The sequence below is a fragment of the Schistocerca americana genome, chromosome 1 (assembly GCF_021461395.2).
Source record: "Schistocerca americana isolate TAMUIC-IGC-003095 chromosome 1, iqSchAmer2.1, whole genome shotgun sequence".
Lineage (NCBI taxonomy): Eukaryota > Metazoa > Arthropoda > Insecta > Orthoptera > Acrididae > Schistocerca > Schistocerca americana.
The window spans coordinates 378,693,864-378,715,441 of NC_060119.1; the positions used below are offsets into that span (position 1 = coordinate 378,693,864).

The following is a 21,578-nucleotide window of genomic DNA, read 5'->3' on the forward strand; positions in this document are numbered from 1 at the left end:
AGACTGGTTTGATGCAGCTCTCCACGCTACTCTATCCTGTGCAAGCTTCTTCATCTCCCAGTACCTACTGGAACCTATATCCTTCTGAATCTGCTTGGTGTATTCATCTCTTGGTCTCCCTTTACGATTTTTACCCTCCACACTGCCCTCCAATGCTAAATTTGTGATCCCTTGATGCCTCAGAACATGTCCTACCAACCAATCCCTTCTTCTAGTCAAGTTGTGCCACAAACTTCTCTTCTCCCCAATCCTATTCAGTACCTCCTCATTAGTTATGTGATCTACCCATCTAATCTTCAGCATTCTTCTGTAGCACCACATTTCGAAAGCTTCTATTCTCTTCTTGTCTAAACTATTTATCGTCCATGTTTCACTTCCACACATGGCTACACTCCATACCAATACTTTCAGAAGCGACTTCCTGACACTTAAATCAGTACTCGATGTTAACAAATTTCTCTTCTTCAGAAACGATTTCCTTGCCATTGCCAGTCTACATTTTATATCCTCTCTACTTCGACCATCATCAGTTATTTTGCTCCCCAAATAGCAAAACTCCTTTACTACTGTAAGTGTCTCATTTCCTAATCTAATTCCCTCAGCATCACCCGACTTTATTCGACTACATTCCATTATCCTCGTTTTGCTTTTGTTGATGTTCATCTTATATCCTCCTTTCAAGATGCTATCCATTCCGTTCAACTGCTCTTCCAAGTCCTTTGCTGTCTTAATTATTATTTATTTATTTATTTAATTATTTATTTAAATAATTATATTTATTTGATATGTACATCTGGAAAACTGACTACCTGATACAATCCACAGTAATGTTATGTAAATATGTTAACTTTATCATTTAAATCCCTTTCAGTTATGAACCACCAAATGAAAAAATTTAAGGCTAAATTTGCCTAAAGTAACTACAACAACAAAAACTTTCAAATCTCAATAATCAACTTAGGATGCGAATCAAAATTCTTTCCATTCACACATGTGTTAAGTGAGTACACCATACTGGAAACGATTCTGGGATACGTGTGCAGCATGTGCTGGAGTCACTTGGTGTGGCACCAGTGCGACCCCAAGTCCAGGGTTTTAACCATCTGCCACCCAGGTTACTGGAGTGTCCCAGAGTGATTTTAGATTTGGTGTGGCACAGGAGAGATAGTACTCCTGCTTCTGTATTTAAAGCAGTCTTTTCTGCCGTTGACTCCATTGGTTGCTCCGTCGTCTTCCCAGATCATGTCCTCAAGGTCACACTGCCTCCTGAATTTACCATCTTTGACACAGAATTACATGCAATCTTATGGGCACTGGAGCAGATGAGATATTCTTCCATTGTTAGATTTCTCGTCTGTTCAGATTCTTTGAGCACCCATTAATCTCTCCAGCATTTGTACCAGACAGATAAAGTAACTCAGACTATCCAGGACACCCTCCTCAAACTACAGCAACCGGGGAAGGAGGTGTCTTTCTGCTGGGTACCAGGACACATGGGAATTCTGGGGAATGAAAGGGCTGATCGAGCAGCCAAGGAGGTATGTCATGACCATCGAGACTTTCAGTTTGCTATCCCCCTGCATGCCCTCACCTCTCTGTTGCGGTATAAAGTCCTGTGTCACTGGGAACATGAGTGGCTAGAAGTGACCGACAACAAGCTCCGTGTCGTCAAACCCACAACTCAGCCGTGGCGTACTTCCAGCCACGTGGACAGGACAAGGTCCTCCTTACTCATCTTCGCATCGGCCACAGCCCTATGACGCATTGATTTTTACTCCGGTGAGAGGACCCTCCGATGTGTGGTGCTTGTGGCGTACAGATCACGGTGCACCACATTTTATTGGACTGCATTTTATTTGACCAGCGGACTGCAGCAGAATTGCCGGCAGGTCTGCAGCCTATTTTATTCAATGATCAAACAAATGTGGTTTGCGTTTTAAAGTTTTGTGAATTGTCCCACGTTTTTAACAAGATTTTGGGGAGATGTTTTTAGGGTGTCAACAGGGTGGCTGGCTAACCCAAGTTTTTTTGTAAGTGGTCAGCTAGTCACTTTTCCCTGTGCTGTTCTTTTAGCTCTTCTGTGTTTTGTTTTCCCTCTGTTTTAATTTCTTGATTAGTTATCTTGCCTCCTCACTGGTTTTAGTGCATGTGGGAGTACCTGTGTGATACAGTGATTGTGTCGTCATTTCATGTGCATGCGTGTACAACAGTTTTCGTTCTTATCCACATTCCTTTATTTTAATCATCGTTAGGGTGTTGTTAAACTCGCCACTGGGTGCCCATAAGATCCCCAAACCACACACACACTGGATGTCTTATAGGACACAAAGTTGTCTATCAGTGAGGTTTATTCACTTAATAACTAGTATAATTTATCTGATGACGACGATTGGTTTGTGAAGCACTCAACTACGTGGTCATCAGAGCCCGTATAAAGTCCCAATTTTTACACAGTCCAATTTTTTTTTACACTGTCCAATCAAGCCACTGTCATGAACGATGCTGATGATGATAACACAACACCCAGCCCCCGGGCAGAGAAAATCCCAAACTTGGCCAGGAACTGAACTAAGGACCCTGTGATCCAGAGGCAGCAACATTAATTCATCTGATATCTTAGATAGATTACTCATAGATCAATATTTCATCCTAAATAAGTTCATAATTTTATACTTTCTAGGATAATGCTTAGAATTAGTACATATGTATGTTTTCTCAGTTCTACATTCTTACACTACAGTGGATTTAAATTCTGAATCTTCAATGGCAAATTCATTATAACTTAAAGATTCCCTTAATTGTTGGTTTGCATTTACACTCCTATTACCACAAACTGGAAGTTAATGCATCTACAAATATCTACACTTCCGTGTTCGCTACACCAAGTTTGTTTCATAACAACAAAATTTTTTCTGCCAGAAGAAGCCACTGGCTCCAAAAGCTCTTGCCCCCATCTTGATGAGTAGATTTTTTATCTGTCCAATTATATATTTCATATGTGGATTTACAATAATTGAGTATTTCAGTAAGCTCACTAGGACACACAAATTTTAAACGCTTTTTCAAATCTGTACACAGTCTTAAACTTACGCATGTAATTGGAACTCCAGTCCAACACTTCCTGTTGTAAATGTTTAAGGATGAATTTTAGTTGAATCTCCCCAACCCTTGGGCAACACCACCATAAACTGCCTCAAAAATGGTAATAGGATGCATTGAATCGTTGGGTGTCAAATTCCTGATGTACTACAATATTCTTCAAAGACTCAATGAGAGAACTAGTGAATTTGAGTTTCTCGTGTAACCTTTGATTCATGTATATCTTGCATGTTTTCCTCCAAACTAGTCAAAGCATTTTTCTTATTATTTAATTCAGTAAATTCTTAACAATGTTATAATGTCTCAACATAATCTCACATACCTGAGACTCTGATATTTGTACTTTCAAAATTATGAATTGAAGATGTCTCTAGTTAAGTACATAACTTCTTAGGTAAATTTGGTAAGTAGCTTCCAGACTAGAAATCTTATCTACTTTTGTGGGTACCTATTCTAACACCTGTCCCTTGGTATTGATACTACTTTTTAATTCTTCCCTTCAGGTATTCTCAACTTACATATTTCTTCTGCCTTCTTTAACATTTCAAGCCATATCACTATTCAATGCTGTAGGTACTGTCTGGTACAAAAGCTAATTAACAATAATTTCACTCAATAGCACTTCCCTGCCAGTAGAAACACTAACACCATCACAAAATCTTGCAAGGGGGGGGAAAAAAAAAAAAAAGTTGTGCGAAATTGTTACAAAATGAGTCACTATCCAAATTTTGGAGAGGGTACACAATACAGCTCACCTGATTTGTTATACCACCAGCTGCAAAGCTCGCCCAATGCCATCGTGTGCGCACAGCGACCTCTCGATGAGATGCTGCTTAGCCATTGTGTAGTCAGGTAACTGGTCAAGCACTGCAACGCATAACTGGACTGCCACTACGTAGTTTAACTGCCACCAATGCTGTCTGAAGTAGCGGCTGCACTTGTAAGCTCGAAAACAGTATGCAGAAATCTTTTGTTTCATTGCCTAATGTTCCTTCCGACTTACATACTGAAAAGTTACTCAGGTATATAAATAATCCTGGTTGTTGAACAGGTTACTATGATCAACTAATTTTCTTCATTTTGAATGTTGTTATGATTCACACTTGTGTGGTTTTCATTAAATCACCATATAAGTTCTTGACTACAGCCAGTGTTCACCTGTATCTTCTTTGTTGCTGTAGGCAACATTGAATATTTTTCTGTTATTTTGTGAAATTTATTTTGGTTTTATGTTGACGCTCTTATTTTAGCTCCACTCATCTGCATCCTTCACTTAGGATGCCATAGTGTTTCAACTGGGGTTCTTGTGGTAGAACTGCTTCAAACAACTTCTGTATGTATGTGACCCTGATGCTGTTCATAATAAAAATTACCTATTCAATCTTGACTGGCACCTTCACCTTCATGTATTTTCTTGATGCTGTGGTCCAGCTAAGCAGGGCCACTAATTTTGACCACTAAACGACTTCTCCGTCTGCAGAGGGTCGAGGACTGTAACAGAGCTCATACTTTGTACCGACTCGCTACAAAATCATTTAACCATGATCTAAAGAACTCTTCTATGTTTAACTATTCTCATAACTCATTACAACATAGAACAGATCACTTATTGCAACATGCTTGTAGCCAGTTTCTACGTGATGCTTCATCTCATGACATAATTGACGAGTCAGTACATCTGAGATTACTTTAAAAAGATTTTGTTCCACTGCGAAGCTATTGTCTGGAGTCCACAGCATCCACAACCCATGACTGCAAAATGTAAACAGCTTTTACATGCAAGTAAATCCACTTGTTTGCCATTGTATCCTGTTAATGCACTGTGCTTTGATTTCTCCCTTCACAACCGCACGTAAATTCAAAAAATGCATACGCAGTATGCAGTCCGCTATTTAATAGTTACTAAAATAAATTTTCAACTTTCACGAGCATCTTTCATTGGCCTAAGAGGATAATAATGAAACCTCTATATTGACACTAGACAGGAAGTAAATGTGAAATCTGTCAGATGTTACAAAAAATACGAACTAAATTGAGAGGAGGGGATCAATTTCAATGGGTAGAAGACAACAGAATCACTAGAACTATTTGTGACAAAGCAATAATTTTACTTCCCCTCTTCTTTTGCCATCTGCCTCCTTAAAATTCATTTTTTCACTTCTGACTAATTACCATTAACATACACGAGTATGATCTGCATTTTCGTAAAAGAGAAAGGTTGCTCCTTAGTCTTAAAGAATATAACCCCAGAACTAATTTTGTGCCTAGTTTTACGTATGTAATGGATTTTCTAATTTATTTCAATTATGCCAAGTTAGTATCTTTTGTTACAGGGTGAAATCAATCATTGTTTCGTAACTTCAATTCTATTATTTATTTATAAACAAAATATAAATTCTCTACCAATTATAAACATTTGGAAGATGACTACTAGTAATCTTAAAGTTATCTATTTGGTGCTGTTCGAAAACATGTTAGCAAAGCCAGCCCTTAATTAATTTCAAAATAATTAAAAGTTTTGTCAAAAGTATTGTTTGCAAAACAGTATGTTAATTTCATCATTTAAACAAATAATTTGTCCTAAACCATGTAGTCGAAGAATCTGTTAAAAGGAACGAATTTTTCAATGTATTCAGTTAATTTAATGAGTTAAGTTTTAATTGTAATTTCTGTAAATTTAACTTTGAACAATGTGTAATTTCAGAACCTATTATTGTGAGGATATATAAGGGCCCGACGGGACAGTCAGTCCATGGCCGATTTTCAGACAAGAACCTGTGTTGGTTACAACAACAACGCATCAAATTAACTGTGAAGTAAGTGCAACACAATTAGGCTGTGTGTCAAAGCAATGGCAGTGTCTGTTCAATATGTACCGCAATATCCTGCAAGACTTGTGAAACGTGTCGTTAAGTTTTTACTGCTCGTAGATGTACAACTGTAAACTATGGATGTTCACCTGCAAACTATTAATGAGGCTTGTCGAAAGTGAAACAACAGTGCATTGGCCATATAACTGTGTATTATTGGGGGGTTGTGAACAGTGAAAGTAAATAACTGTGAAACGCAAATGTGCACCTATCGGCTACATCATACAAAGTAGTCAGTGCTGTACTTCCACACCCCATTCTTCAGCCAGTGTAGCAAAGCGATACGTCGACACAGAGCAATTAATGAAAGAAACAAAGTAGGCGAACCGTCACATGTTCTCCAGTATAATCTTAGGAAACTGAAATACTGGCCACTATTTAAAAAAATATTGTGAACAGTTCTCAGACAGAAGAAGCAAACAGATTTAATTCTTGATGTCTATGATAGGCAGAGTATATATATTTTCGATAATTTAAGAGGAAGACCAAAAATTAAATTTCTGAACTGGAAGTGTGTGCAATTAAGTAAATATTACGAATACACAAATGTTGAAAGTTTGGATACATTTTCTGTCTGTACAACAAGTTTAATTTATATGGTTTCATAAATTTATTTTATAACAATAAGGATTAATTAGGATGGATATGTGATAATATATACATATCAAAGAAAGTCGTGTTAGTTACACTATTTATAACTCAAGAACAGCCGGACCGATTTGGCTGAAAATTGGTGGAGAGGTAGCTTAGAACCAGGAGACGGACCTAGGATACTTTTTATCCCGTTCAACCGCTACAAAACATTGTATAACAAAAACGCATCTGACATGGAATAACAAAACGCAAATGACAGCTAAACGTCTATGGGTAAGTATCAGTATATATCATTAATTAAAAATTTAAAGAAATAACTTGTATTTTCTTTGAATCATCATTAACAATGCCGCGACCAAGACGATCAAATATTATCCGACAAAGCCGTAATGCAAGAAGGGTACAAAACATTGCGAATGAAAGGACTCAAGAACAACAACAAATTGCCCACGAATAGCGCCGCGTTAGTATGGCTCGACTTCGTGCTTCTCAATCACAAGAGCAAAGTGAGGCAGCCCGTGAAACGGCTCGGTTGGCAATGCGAAATCATCGAGCGAACAATGGAGATCAACATGTAGATAATTTTTGATGCACAAGAAGAGATTTATTATGATTTGAATCGAGCAGCGTTTATATACGATTGCAGCACTGATTACTGCTTGCATCCTTGCGTTTGCATTGGGCCGATGACCGTTGTTTGCGAGTATTGCTGACCATCGGTAATGGTCGAGTACCTGTCGAAGAATTGAGCAGATTGATTTCATTTCCTCATAATTTCTGTAACTGTGTCTCATCAAAAGACAAACTTATCAACAAAGTATTCCCAAACATCATTACTAACTACAAAAGTAATGAATGGTTGAGTGAGCGAGCAATTTTAGCGGCTAAGAATAAAGATGTAGATGACCTAAACTACATAATTCAGAATGAGATCATTGATAAAATGCATTCATTCAAATCTATTGACTGTGTAACAAATGAAGATGAAGCCACCAACTATGCAATTGAATTTTTAAACTCCTTGGATGTGCCTGGCTTACCACCGCACAATTTACGCCTTGTTGGCTCCGTAGTAATCATGCTTCGAAACATAAACCAACCAAAACTGTGCAACGGAACGCATTTGGTGGTAAGTAAATTGATGAACAATGTTATTTAGGTGACGATACTCAAAGGAAAATTCGAGGGTGAGGAAGTTCTCATTCCGAGGATCCCGATGATCCCAACCAATATGCCGTTTGAGATTAAAAGACTTCAATTTCTGATCCGTCTTGCATTCGCCATGACCATTAACAAATTACAAGGCCAATCCTTGAAAGTTTGTGGTTTAAATCTGATATATTCATGTTTTTTCACATGGTCAATTATATGTGGAATGTTCACGGGTCAGAAGACCATCTGCGTTGTTTGTTCTTGCACCTGATAATAAAACGAATAACGTCGTGTATCACAAGGTAGTTAATTGAAGAGTGGAAGCTATGCACCAGAAAACATAAAGAATAAAGAATCATTAAAATACTTAATTTTTTTATTTGTATTTCCTAATAAAAAATTGAACTTAACGTCCAAAATCTGATTATTTATTGGTTTTAAGGCGGAACAGAGTTCGCCGGGTCAGCTAGTATTTAACATTGTTAGTAGCAGTTAACTTTGTGAGTTGTTGATATATAATCATCTTGTTCCCCATCAGAAAAATCTTTATTTACTTTTTTTAGGAAAATAAAGTATGTACAAAAGACATAAAGCTGCACTACAAAATAATTGTGTTAAAATGATAAAAAACATTTTTCATAGTTACAATTACAAAAGTTTCTTCAAGAGACACATGAAAACAGTAGCAAAATAACTAAGTTCAGGTACATCTAAGTATCAATACAATTTTACCAAATAAAGACACATCCTTAATGCAAGCATAAAGTAAACATCAACAAAATCACATCAATAAATTTTAAATGTTTTCAGACTGTTATATGAAAAGAACTGTGTGCACACAATTAATACTGCCATCAATACTCCACAAAAAACTATTCTACAACCAATTCAAAACTGTCAATTGTTTCACACATGGAGTTGAAACACTTTGCCCATTCATCAGCTTCATTTGTCTGCAATAAAGTAAAAACAAGTGAATGTCAATAAATTTATATTAAACTAACACAAAGGTAGGAGAATCAAGCAAGTTGAAGTAAATACAATTTTCAAGGTGTAGGAACATTAATAAAAATTTATCTTTTAATGCATGGGACAACATAGGATCAGATTGCCTTCTTTCCAAAATACATTTTACCAAAAGACAAATCAACAGACTAGGGTAGTAGTTGAATTTAAATAAAAATACATCCAGGCATCAGACATTATATACGTAGAAAAATAAAGGCTTTAAAGTGAAACTCAGTAGGATTGTATCAGCGCAACAAAGAAGAATATAAGATATATTCATACAGATTTATTCAGGAATTACTATTTGCTCACATTTTTTTGGGTGAGAGAGAGTACAGGGAACAGAGAGAATTAGCTGCACTTTACACACTAACACAGAGTGGATGGCGATATACTGTCATCATGAGATGATTTCTGAATTGTCAGTTCTTACATAGGGAACCAAAGGCTAAAGTAAAGGCAAACAAACAACAGTACAACTTGTAGCTGAAAAAAAAAATTTTTTTTGAGTTGACGTACATTTTGATCAGAAATTTGAAAGATTAATATGGAAATAAGTTCTTTTTCACTACTAGGGTAAACCCTTGCCCTAGGAACAACAATTCTACAGACTTTTCTTGCTTTTCATTTAATTTTGTTGTTACGAAAAATGATATCAACAGCATGTGCAGTACAATAAGGACATAATTAAAGATCAAGACAACCCACTGTACAATATTCAAAATATCCAAATGAAAGCATTTTCCAAAAATTCTGCCTTCAATATTTTTTTTTTATATTTGACTACAAAATGAAAATATTCTACGTATTAATTTATTCGACTAGAAAGTATCACCTTGGGTGGCCGATGTGTTCTTTTGTGCTTTTTTGGGACAATTTCTTCAGCTTCATCTTCAGAAGAATCTTTTAGCTCTTGTACTGGCTGCCTCAATCTAGTCCCAAGTCTTGGTGTTCCATAACTTTTTTGCACAACCTGTAATAATTGCAATTTACAAAATAAGCAGAACCTCTTGTTCAAATGCATGTGCAGCTACAAAAAACAGTTTTCGCCGTTTTAGACACACACACACACACACACACACACACACACACACACACACACAGTGTGTGTGTGTGTGTGAGAGAGAGAGAGAGAGAGAGAGAGAGAGAGAGAGAGAGAGAGAGAGAGAGAGAGAGAGAGAAAATGGGGCACACTAAATGCTTCGGTTCACCATAGCCTCTCCACATGAAACTTTTATTGTGCACATAGCTCAGAACCCAAGAATTATTATTTTTGTAATTTTTTCCTTGTGTGTAGAAATCAGTAAGTATAATTTACATCAAGAATATATGTTAAAGGGGCACTGCACTGAAAATACTGCTAAAATCTATGGAGGCATTTGAAAGAGGTTCTTACTGGCAACCAGTATCTTCAAATGAAGAATAATTATTTAATTACTGTAACACTGTTACCAAAATAAGTAATTAGTTTTTCTGTATATTAAAATTAGGCTTCACATTTGACACCAAGGAAGGGGGTGGTGGGAAGACCTATTTTGGTTTCCTTCAATAGACACAATTTAGTATTACAATTACTGTTTCAAGAGCAACATACAGTTCTTTAATAAAACGATATTTTTTACCACATTGCTGTTCCCATAATTATCTGTAACACCCCCATTTAAAATCGGACTGCTAGAGATTGGATCATCTAGCATCGTTACAGGTTATTGCAGTAATCTGCACAACTGGCCTTCACTGAATCCATTTGCCGGTACAGTAGCCACAAACATATAATTTTATACTCACTTTTTGGTAAGAGTAAGTACTGCTTGTCATTACTCGGTATAATTTGGTGATTTACTGAGTATCAACCCACAGCAACAGGGTCACACTCAGCCGATACAATATTTTCAGTACACCAATTCCTACTACACTATTCCAAGGATGACACTCTGCTGACAGACAATAGTCCTCACTCAGCACTCTCAGCAGCCAACAACGGATTCTTTACCTATCCTCAACCTGTGTGGGCAAAATATGGTTTTCTCCGAGTTAAGGGACTATGCATCCCTTACATATCAAACTATGATAACTTAAGAATGACTTGGTTTGGAGACTGTAACCTTAATACTGTCAGTAAATTGCTGAAAACTTAAACAGGCTAAAATCTTGAATCTGAGAGAAGCAAAGTGGTGGTGGTGGTGGTGGTGGTGGTGGGGTGGCGGGGGAGCACACTAGGAGGAGAAAAATACACTAGATACATAAATTAAACTTCACCATAAGATTAATAAAAGATTATTTAAAAATTAGAATGATAGCATGGAAAAGTGAATGTATGGGTGACAAAACAACAAACAGTGTAAGATGTCGCTACACTGAGATGAGAATTCTACTGAGTGCACACAAGAAGTCCAAGTGAGGCATAATTTTACACATTCATATGTAACTGAGGCAGTATCTGGCAACACCACTTTTGTTCTTAAGAAGCACTTTATATTTTATTAGTGTTATTTAAACAAAAGTGAATTTGTTACCTAGTTTAAGTGATCATTTATTCTGTGATTCTATTTTGCCTCAGACAGAATAAATCTATATTTCTGAATGACTATTCCAGAATCCAAAGCATAGTATCCACCAACTGCAGGTTTCCTACCTTATGGCTCCCAGAACATAAGTGCCCATTATAAAACCAGAGAATGCTGGGACTGCAAGGGGAAAAACTGTTGTAAGGTCCAATACAGAAAGAAAGAAAAAACAAATCTAAAATGTCAAGACATTACGGAAGAGTATCTAAAAGATGTCGACAAGACACCGGAGTCACCAGGTAGAAATCAAATCTCTTTTTTCATATCACTGCTTTTCAAAAAGCTGCAAGTTTTCAAGAATATTTCCCTGTTCCACAACCTGGTAGTTGTTGGATTGAGAATTGTTTCACTAATGTAGAAATCCACGAAATACAAGGTATAAATCTCTCAGATATAGAACAAGAACAACTATTGGAACTATCCTGCAATACTTCACGGAAAAACATTTTCAAAGAAAATGAACTTTGTAGCTTTTGGATGTGTGTGAGCAGTTGTATAAAAAAGGCATTGCAACATTTGATGCCTTTCCCTACCACTTACATACGTGAGCACACCTTTTCTGCTCTTTGTAGTATTAAAATCTTAAAGTGAAATCGTCTTAATGTGGAATCGAATCTAAGATTGATGGTGACAAAACTTATTCCAGATTTCAATGGAATTATGGAAAAACACTAATAATTTCATTCCTCACACTGCTGTGCCACAAATAAGTACATGATCTGGGGAATTCTTGTAAATTTCACACAGCTATGGCTGGAAAGTAGTAGTTAAGGGACCAGCTGCCACATCAGATGACAGGAGTGAGCAACATTAACATTTTGCAAATGATTCCGCAAGGCAGGTTACGACACTGCTCATAACCTAGAATGCATGGCCTGGCAGGCACTGTATACATATGTGAAGTAAGCAGGGCAGCACAGGGCACCAACGTGCTGTGAAGAACCCATGTGTTGTAGTTACAACAACACTCAGTGATGTGTGTATGGGCCGAAGTGGGCTGAGGAAAGGTGACATTGTAATTATCAAAGAGCACTCCATTTGTCCTCTCCAGGGCAACTATGTCAGAAGCATCAGGAAAAGACATATAAATCAGTGAGCCTGAAGGTTACAAGTGGGCAGTCATGTCACCATTCTGCCCGCATCTAGTACCGGAGAGAATGACGATAGTTTAAGTTGCAGGCCAACCACGACGACCTTATGGTGATGGACATCAACAGCCTGCTGAAGATACCTCCAACCTCTGCTGCATGGACAATTCGTCACTGGGGCAGGCACACCTTGGAGCTACACTGGCTCAAGGAGCAATAAGGCTGCTATCTTCCGCGCTCTGCGTGGCTTCAGCCAGCAGGCTGCAAGCTGCCATCTGCAGAGATGGGGTCAGGGTGTGAACTCGCAGCCTCCAGGGTGCAGTGCTGTCTGCTGGCACTGAATGAGCTGCTCTGCGTGAATGGATAGAGGCGCGCTTGAGGAAGCACTAAGCCGTGTTCTGGGCCACAGGCACAGTTAACACACACAGCAGCTACTTAGGCGAGGCGTGGCGTGAATAGGAGCGCTATGTCCACAAGGCTGGGCGACCAGGTACCAACACTGTAGATTCCTGCATTGGAAAACTGTGCAGCACCATCGCCAAGTCCAGCAGAAGGTCCACTGTGTATCTTCAATGTAATAAAGTCAATGGCACATTTGCCTGTGTTTCTCTGCATGCACCAGCGTGTCATCCCTGTCTCCCAAACCATACCTCTCAGTCATTCTGACATACAGCAACCATAACCCATGAGCTCAGGGGGGTTATAACAATTTGGTATCAGAAGTGTTTGTTCCAGTTTCCAACACAATACATTGCTTCAGAAAGTGTCCGTCCACATCCAACACTACTTTTTGGTGAGAGAATGGTTTTTTGTGAATGGTGAGTAAGGCAGTGGCACTTGACATACATACCAGCTCAGCACAATGTGGTGCAGTGAGTCAGTTTTATTTATTTTTTACGTTTGCTCTTTTGAGAGTTACTGGTGCGAGCTAAGGTAGAAGATTTTTAAAGTTGCTTTCATGAAGCCAGAGGAACCCGTTGACTTATCTTCGTTTAGAGGTAATGGTGGACGAGATAATTTAGTGCCAGTGATATGTCCATTTTGAAATTTGTCCAGGCACAAGTTGCCATGTACCTGAGCTGTAGCATCTGTTTGTTCTGAATGTAGATGGGTGATGATTCTATGGAAGAATTAATTTGTGTTTACATTTTTTTTGTGTAGGGTTGAATGGAAGGTTGGTGTTTTATCAGTGGCATTATGGTGGAAATAGAGTACGCAAAATGATGGAAACACATGTTAGGGCGGCAGATGCTGTTGCTGCTTTAAATCAGCAAGTGGAAGTGTTAACACAACAGTTTGAGAGCACGAAGGAGAGAAATTTCGAACTTAATCACAAGTTAGAGGCTTGTACGGAGAGCCGTGATCAGTTGCAATCAGAGTCTCAGGAAAGTGTGTCTGGACTTTCCACACCAAACACCAACGTCTCATGGAGTTGATGCTCTACCTGTCGGAGTCATTATGAATTGTGAGGGACTCAAAGTATATTTCTCATATTGACAATTCCTTTGTTGGGGAATGGCACCTCCTCGGCGAAACTAGCATCTGAGAAGAAATCAGGATTAGTCGGAAGTTGTTACTGAGTCTTCTGACATATATGAACTCTATTATTAAAGTTATTTCCATGAAGTTCTTGGTGTAAATGAACATGGTAAGGATGGAATTTATGACATTGCAGAATGAGATGTGCACTTTTTTTCAAGACACCAACTTCATGCTGAATTTGTCGTATGCTGACTTGAGGATTCACAGCTACGGCAGCAAGCACAGCAGCTTTGTCTGTTCATGTTGTATGATGATTTTGAGGTCTTGCATTTAAACTTTTCATTTCATGTAGAGAAATGGGATGACCAAACATCTAGCAACAAGGTGGTGGCTTGTCAGGAAATTGTCTGCTGTACAGTAGTTGAGCCCAAACAGAATTTTGCCTGCTTACAGCAAATTACAGTACAGGTACAATTGAAGACAAAGTCTGAAAATTAGTCTGTGATCATATTTTTGGCACTTTATTTTACAGGTCCACCTTGATCACATAAATTTTTACACTTCACTATGACCAGTTTTGGCTACTGCCATCTTCAGATCATAAAATATTTTGATGTTGATACCACATCAGAATATTTTATAATCTGAAAATGGCAGTAACCAAAACCAGTCATAGTAAAATGTAAAAATTTATGTGATCAAGAAGGACCTGTAAAATAAACATACACTGGAGTATAACAGACATAATAACCATAACATTCCCTAACATTACTGAACATGATAATGCAAGTTACTGAATTATTTCCTGTCAATGTACTTTCTCTGTGGATCAGCAGCATGTCTATCTTATTGTCATACATCATACATTTTTACGTAAAAAAACTGCATTCACAGCGTGTACTGCGTTACTCTGATCCACAACTACACTGATTAGCAGTGTACTGTACACTAAAGCAACAACAAATCAGGTGTGTGTGGAGGGGAGAGGAGTAACTGTGTTCACAAGAGTCACAAATCATAAACAATACCCACTACTACAGCACATTTGGTACGTAATGTGTACAATCAAGACAGTAAACAGCTCTCTTTCTTCCCAACCTGCGTACTCTTTATTGCTTGCACATCCATGCTCTATTGACAAAAACGGCACAGTGTAATACATTCTTGAATAGCTCTTGGAAAGAGTAAGTGTATTCTTGAACAAAATGTACATAGATCCATTTAAAAAATTAACCTCTGCCCGGTATCTCCCATGTCTATGGGAAGAGACAAAACATATACTCTCAACAAGAACTATCCAAAGATGTTAAAAAACATTGGTTGGAACAATTTTTCCATTTAACACACTAGAAAAAAGTTATTCTGGGTGAGTAAGATAAATGGGACAACCTGTTTAACGAATGTGTTACATTTTGATAACCAGTGGAAAGTATAAAAACTGACCACATGCTTTTGACCTGAAACAGTATTCTGATTTGGGATTTTCCACATTACTGTAGATTGATGTCTAGATAGTTCCAACTAATAGTCTATAGTAAATTTGTATTGTGAAAAATTCTTATGTATGTTTCCTGATGTCATTGTGTCACTTCCAAATAATATAGCAAACAATCATTTTAATTATTGGTGCTTTTTAAACTGTTAATATTACTTACACCTACAATAAAGACTTTGATCAAAAGCTACAAAATAATGGGAATATGAGGAGGAAGAGCTGTTCTTATTTTCATTTTGTGACTTCACAGTTTTGTCTCCCCCCCCCCCCCCAACCCTTTCTTTTAATACATTCTGAATAAGTTGCCAAATTCTATGTCACTGATACAGAGATGCAACTGAGTAAAAATCTAATCAATAAATAATGTGAATATTATTGGTGGTGGTTGCTGTTGTTGTTGTTGTCTTCAGTCCTGAGACTGGTTTGATGCAGCTCTCCATGCTACTCTATCCTGTGCAAGCTTCTTCATCTCCCAGTACCTACTGCAATCTACATCCTTCTGAATCTGCTTAGTGTATTCATCTCTTGGTCTCCCTCTTGGTGGTGGTAACAGTGCCAAAATTAACAGCAATCCTATCAGCTTGTATTGAGGTCATGTTTGAATTTCATCAGCAAGTAGCACACTGCCTAACAACTGCTTCCCCCAATTAAATTTCCCAGCAGAACATCGCATTATTATTTTAATTGCTGTCACCACTGTCCAGGTGAGATAATTAAAATTTATGAGGCTAAAACAGATATGATAGAGTGTATCAACTTGAAGATATTAGCTTACCTTTACTGTTATTTTGCTTTGTTGATTGGTCAACCTTTTTTTTTTACTGCAGCAGGTACTGTCTTAAAGAAAATTAAATGCAAGCTTAATCTAATATCACTGGCCTACTGGCCAATAAAGCAATACAGGCCAATAAAGCAATGTGAATACCTCAATAGCTCACTCACAACCATACCGACAAACGCAATTTATTTCGTATGAATCTTTTTAGTGAAGTAAGTACCATAAAATTATGGAGTTTACCTTCTTTTGTGGTGAAGAAATTGCTACACAGTCCTTGTGTTTCTTCTGCAGTTGCTGATGTTCACTTTCATATTTTTCATCATCTTGAGACTCGTGAACTTCATCTTCAATATCAAATATGGTGGGTGTGATGGGTTCTTTAACTGGAGAACTGGCAGGAATACAAGGTTTTCTTTTTAAAGTACTGCCTGAACTTTCGGTTTTTCCACTCAGATTTGTTACTGAAGCAGGTGTGTTTCCAACTGTTTGGAGGAATTTTCTTTTTTTAACTATTGAAAGGGCAGGGAATCTGAAAGGCTGTGATGCATCTTTCTTTTGACTGACATCTTTGGGGGTTGAACACTGAAATTTCCCCAACTTATGAGAACTTTTAGTAAATGTCTTAGCTGGTGAGAAATCTCCATCTTCGCTATCAGCATCATCATCAAAACCAAAACAATTTGAAACATCTAGATTTCTTTGTGTTTTGTCACATTGTTGCTCAGCTGTATCAGATGAAAAGGAGGGCTGTATATTTTCAGAATGACTGATTTCCATATTTTCCTTTTCAGCATTAAAGGATCTAGCAGCCAGTTGTTTGGCTGGAGTTTTCTCTGTAACTGGAATTGAATAATTGTTTCTTGAATTACCTGCAATATGTGCTGGACTAAAGAATGATAGTAGTTTCCTTGATACTTCATTTTCTTTCATTCTTGTATCCAGCTTACCACATTCTGAAACTGAAGGAGAACATACCGGATTTATTTGTGTCGTACATGATCTAATTGACTTTACTTGTGGTGATGGATGTAATGAAGACAAAAGGTTCCGTGTGTCACCTTTCCCACTAGTTTTGGTGGGTGTATTAAGGACCTGCACAGTTTCCGGAGAACCAACATTTTTAGTACTACTGTTTGGTGTGCAGTGTTTCATTCGCACTCCAGTGCTCGACTTTATTAATTCATCACCTGAAAGATTGTTGAAGTGCACTGTCTTCATTTTCATCTTGGCTGTATGTAAAACATTTGAAAATGACTTTCCAGAAGAAAGGTTCAATTCTTTACTTCCTAACCTATTTTTTGGGTTTGATTCAGGTATCAAATTTTTGGAAATTTTATCTTGCAGTGGTTTTCTCTTCTTCTTTGCTGGTAAAACTTCTTCTGGAGAATCTATGATCTTTCTCTGGACACGTTTTCTTTTACTTTGTTTCTTGGTCTTGAGTTTATTTTCATTAACTTCGCCCTCATCTAATACAAACTCGTACACATCTTCATTTGCTTCATTTCGACTAGTTTCACTCTTTTTCATAGTGTCCTTTGTCTCTTTGTGGTTAAAGGAAAAGGAGTCCGGCAAGTTTTTTCTAGACACCTTCGAACGATTAGTTACTGAACATAACCTGTTGTTCTCAGAATTTTGGTACCCAATTGGCACATAAACAGAAGACTTAACATTTGCCACACAGCTATTTGTTTTGTCACGCAGCACACACCTTGATGCAGAAATATTTCGTGTCTCCAATTTACTGATAACATTTGGTTCCCCCTTCTTCTTTGAACAGCCAGCAGCTATCCTCCTTGTATATCTGCTGCTGGAAACTAAGTCACCTGCAATGTGCAAACATTTCCCATTTTAATCAGTTCTGTATAAAAACAAAGCTGATGCCCACAGATAAAAGAATAAACAAAAATGTTGAAAGTTCATAAATCTGCTGCATCAAGTTAAGGTCACTGTACAGTAACAAAATTGTGTTGTGCAATAAAGTGAATGTTTGAATATGAGTAAGAGCATTAGGATAACAACAGGAACATTGATATTATCTGGGAACCACCTAAGGAACAATGTACCTACCTCCTTGAGGTTAAGAAAAATCAGCAAATAAAATAGTCTGCAGGACAAATACAATATTGTGATTTTGATCTATTATTACACTATCCTACCAAGACAGAAGAACCAGTTAATATGATGAAATTTTAGTGCACAGTCGTGGACCATGCTGTAAGACCATCGTTAACACACTGTACTTAACAGATGCTCTACAGAAAGCCAAGAGGGATTGGCTGCTAGATATCGTTGACTGTAAGCACTGTTCACAACGGCTCATTATAAAGCCCGAGATACACTGAAGCACCAAAGCAACTGGTATAGACGTGTATTCAAACACAGAGAGAGGTAAGCAGACAGAATACGGTGCTTCAATAGGCAACAACTATGTATGACAACAAGTGTCTGGGGCAGTTGTTAAATCGGTTACTGCTGCTACAATGGCAGGTTACCAAGATTTAAGTGAGTTTGAACATGGAGTTATAGTCAGCACACGAGCGATGGAACACAGCATCTCTGAGGTAGCGATGAAGTGGGGATTTTCCCGTACGACCACTTCAAAAGTGTACCATGAAAATCAGGAGTCCGGTCAAACATCAAATCTCTGACAATGCTGTGGCTGGAAATGACTGAAGAGAATCATTCGACATAACAGAAGTGCAACACTTCCACAAATTGCTGCAGATTTCAATTCTGGACCATCAATGTGTGTCAGCTTGTGAACCATTCATTCAATGGATATGGGCTTTCAGAGTCGAAGGCCCACTCGTGTACCATTGATGAATGCATGACACAAAGCTTTCCACCTCACCTGGGCCTGTCAACACCAACATTGGACTGTTTATGACTGGAGATGTGTTGCCTGGTCGGACAAGTCTCATTTCAAATTGAATAGAGTGGATGACGTGTACGAGTATGGAGACAACCTCATGAATCCATAGACCTTGTATGACAGCAGAGGACTGTTCAAGCAGGTGGAGGCTCTGTAATGGTGTGGGACGTACGCAGCTGGAGGGATGTGGGACCCTCAAAATGTCTAGGTACGAATCTGACACGTGACACGTACGTAAGCAACCTGTCTGATCACCTGCATCCATTGTGCATTCTGACAGACTTGGGCTTCCAACAGGACAGTGTGACACACCACACATCCAGAAATTCTACAGAATGACTCCCGGAACACTCTTCTGAGTTTAAACACTTTCGCAGGACACCGAACTCCCCAGACATGAACATTATTGAGCATAACTGGGATGCCTTGCAACATGCTGTTCAGAAGAGATCTCCACCCCCTCTTACTCTTGCAGGTTTATGGACGGCCTTGCAGGATTCATGGTGTCAGTTCCCTCCGGCACTACTTCAGACATTAGTCGAGCCCATGCCATGTCAAGCTGCAGCACTTCCACATGCTCGCAGGGGACCTACATGATATTAGGCAGGTGTACCACTTTCTTTGGCTCTTCAGTGTATAATGTTTAACATTCTACAGAAAACAAAAACAAGATGGGTTAAATGCATAATTTAAAAAAGGGCTGGAGCTTAAACATGGGTCAACAATAAAATGTCGGTTAAAATTATAAATGCTAGGTCCCAAATAGGTGTCTGCGACATATATAGCACATATGTAGTTAGTTGAAAGCAGTATCTGAAAACACAAAAAAAGCCATAGGTATAACAGGCTTGTGAAAACAAGACCAACGAATTGCTAGCTGCACGAGGCCAGTGAAAGAAACAATGGACAGGGAACATCAGGACATGAGAGATCTACAACAGCCTGTCATACAGTCAAAATCAGATGTTTGGTGTAAATTCATTTTGTTCATTCAGAAGTTTTGTGGAATGGTGTTTCTTATTCCCATAGTTCTCTATTTCTTTCAAAAGCCTCAAAAAGCAGGCATTTCGCTCAATGTATAACTTACTTGTAATATATCTTTGATGACACAGTAGGCTTGTGTTCAGATGATGTCCAAACACAGTTTTATACTGCAGATGTGTATGTTTCCTAAATCTAATATTAAAGTTTACACCTGTCTGTCGAATTAAAATGTCACAATCAGCACAATCTATTTTACAGAAGTGAAACTGTTTGTTACCTTTCTTCCATCTAGGCCGCAATTTCATAGTATTATTTATTTGAAAGCCACATCTAACAGCCATGTTGCTCAGTTGGTTCTCTAGCTGTTGAACAACTTTTCTCTTACACGTCTTCTGGACAAAATTTGTGTTACTATTCATTGCTCCCTGTGTTCGAGTATTTTATGTTCTTTTTTCTTTATCTCATAATACAGTAGTATGTCAAAGCTCTCTGTGTACTCATTTACCACAGCTAACTGTTTTAGCATGTTTAGTTCTTTACGTATTTCTTGGCTTTCTAGTGGAAAGTGAATAAGTCAGTAAACCACACAAGGGAAAGAGATGCAGTCTATGGCAGGATTTGGCATGAATAATGTTATCGGTGTCCTTAGGTTTCTATAGATGCTGAATGTATTACTATTTTTAGTTTTAGTATCCTCAGGTCTCAAACTGGGGCTTTGACACAAGATGGGTAACAAACGTAACATATTTTCAAATTTAGGCATCTATAAAACACATTGTAACGATTGTCAGAAATTTTATATTGTACAGGCAGGTGTAAACTTTAACATTAGATTTAGGGAACATACTCATCTGCAGAACAAAACTGCATTTGGACAACATCTGAACACATGCATACTGTGACCAACATAAAAATATTACAAAATGTAAGTCATACACATTGTGCCAAAGGGCCACTTATTGAAGCTTTTGGAAGAAACAGAGAACTAAGGGAATAAGAAACATAAATCCATAAAATCTCTTAATCAACAAAACAAAATAACACCAAATGCCTATTTTTGACTATATGACAGGCCATTGTAGTTCTCACATGTTCTGATATTCTCTGTCCAATTGTTTCTTCTGCTGACCTCGTGCTGCTAGCATTTTCGCTGACTAGGTTTCTGCAAGCCCATTGTGCCTGTAGCCTTCAACTATCTTCATTATGTAATACATATTTCACAGCTACCTATTTGAGAGCTGGGATTTATAATTTTCATTAACACTTTATTGTCAACCCGTGTTTAAGCTCTAGCATTTGTCTTTTGCTTTTTAACTCTTCCTGGTTTGTTTCATGTAGAAGGTTAAACATCATATAACTAAATTTATAACAAGTCATTGTAAATAGTGGTTACGGTTAACACTACCTAGCAGCCAAGCACCCTCGACTGCCAATACTGCAGCCGTTACGCACTCTGTGTTAACGACAGCTCTACCTCAAACGCCATGATTGTTGATGCCAGTCAAGGCCGTAAATTTTATTTTATCTTTTATTAAGCTCAAGAGAGAGTTATGTAGTTTTTAGATGGGTCTCAGATAACATAAACCAAT

The 21,578-nt window shown here is 37.9% G+C and overlaps 1 protein-coding gene across 1 annotated transcript in view; it reads right to left on the bottom strand.

The window, feature by feature from the left end:
* Window positions 1-8,285: 8,285 nt before the first annotated feature.
* Window positions 8,286-21,578, bottom strand: part of LOC124600842 — a 45,312-nt gene continuing 32,019 nt past the window's right edge. Inside the window, exons 3-5 of the mRNA XM_047136196.1 lie at window positions 16,374-17,956; window positions 9,559-9,696; window positions 8,286-8,668 (exon numbers count right to left, since the gene is read on the bottom strand). Coding sequence (XP_046992152.1) covers window positions 8,588-8,668; window positions 9,559-9,696; window positions 16,374-17,956 — 1,802 coding nt within the window. The 3' untranslated portion in view covers window positions 8,286-8,587. The remainder of the gene's footprint in view (window positions 8,669-9,558; window positions 9,697-16,373; window positions 17,957-21,578) is intronic.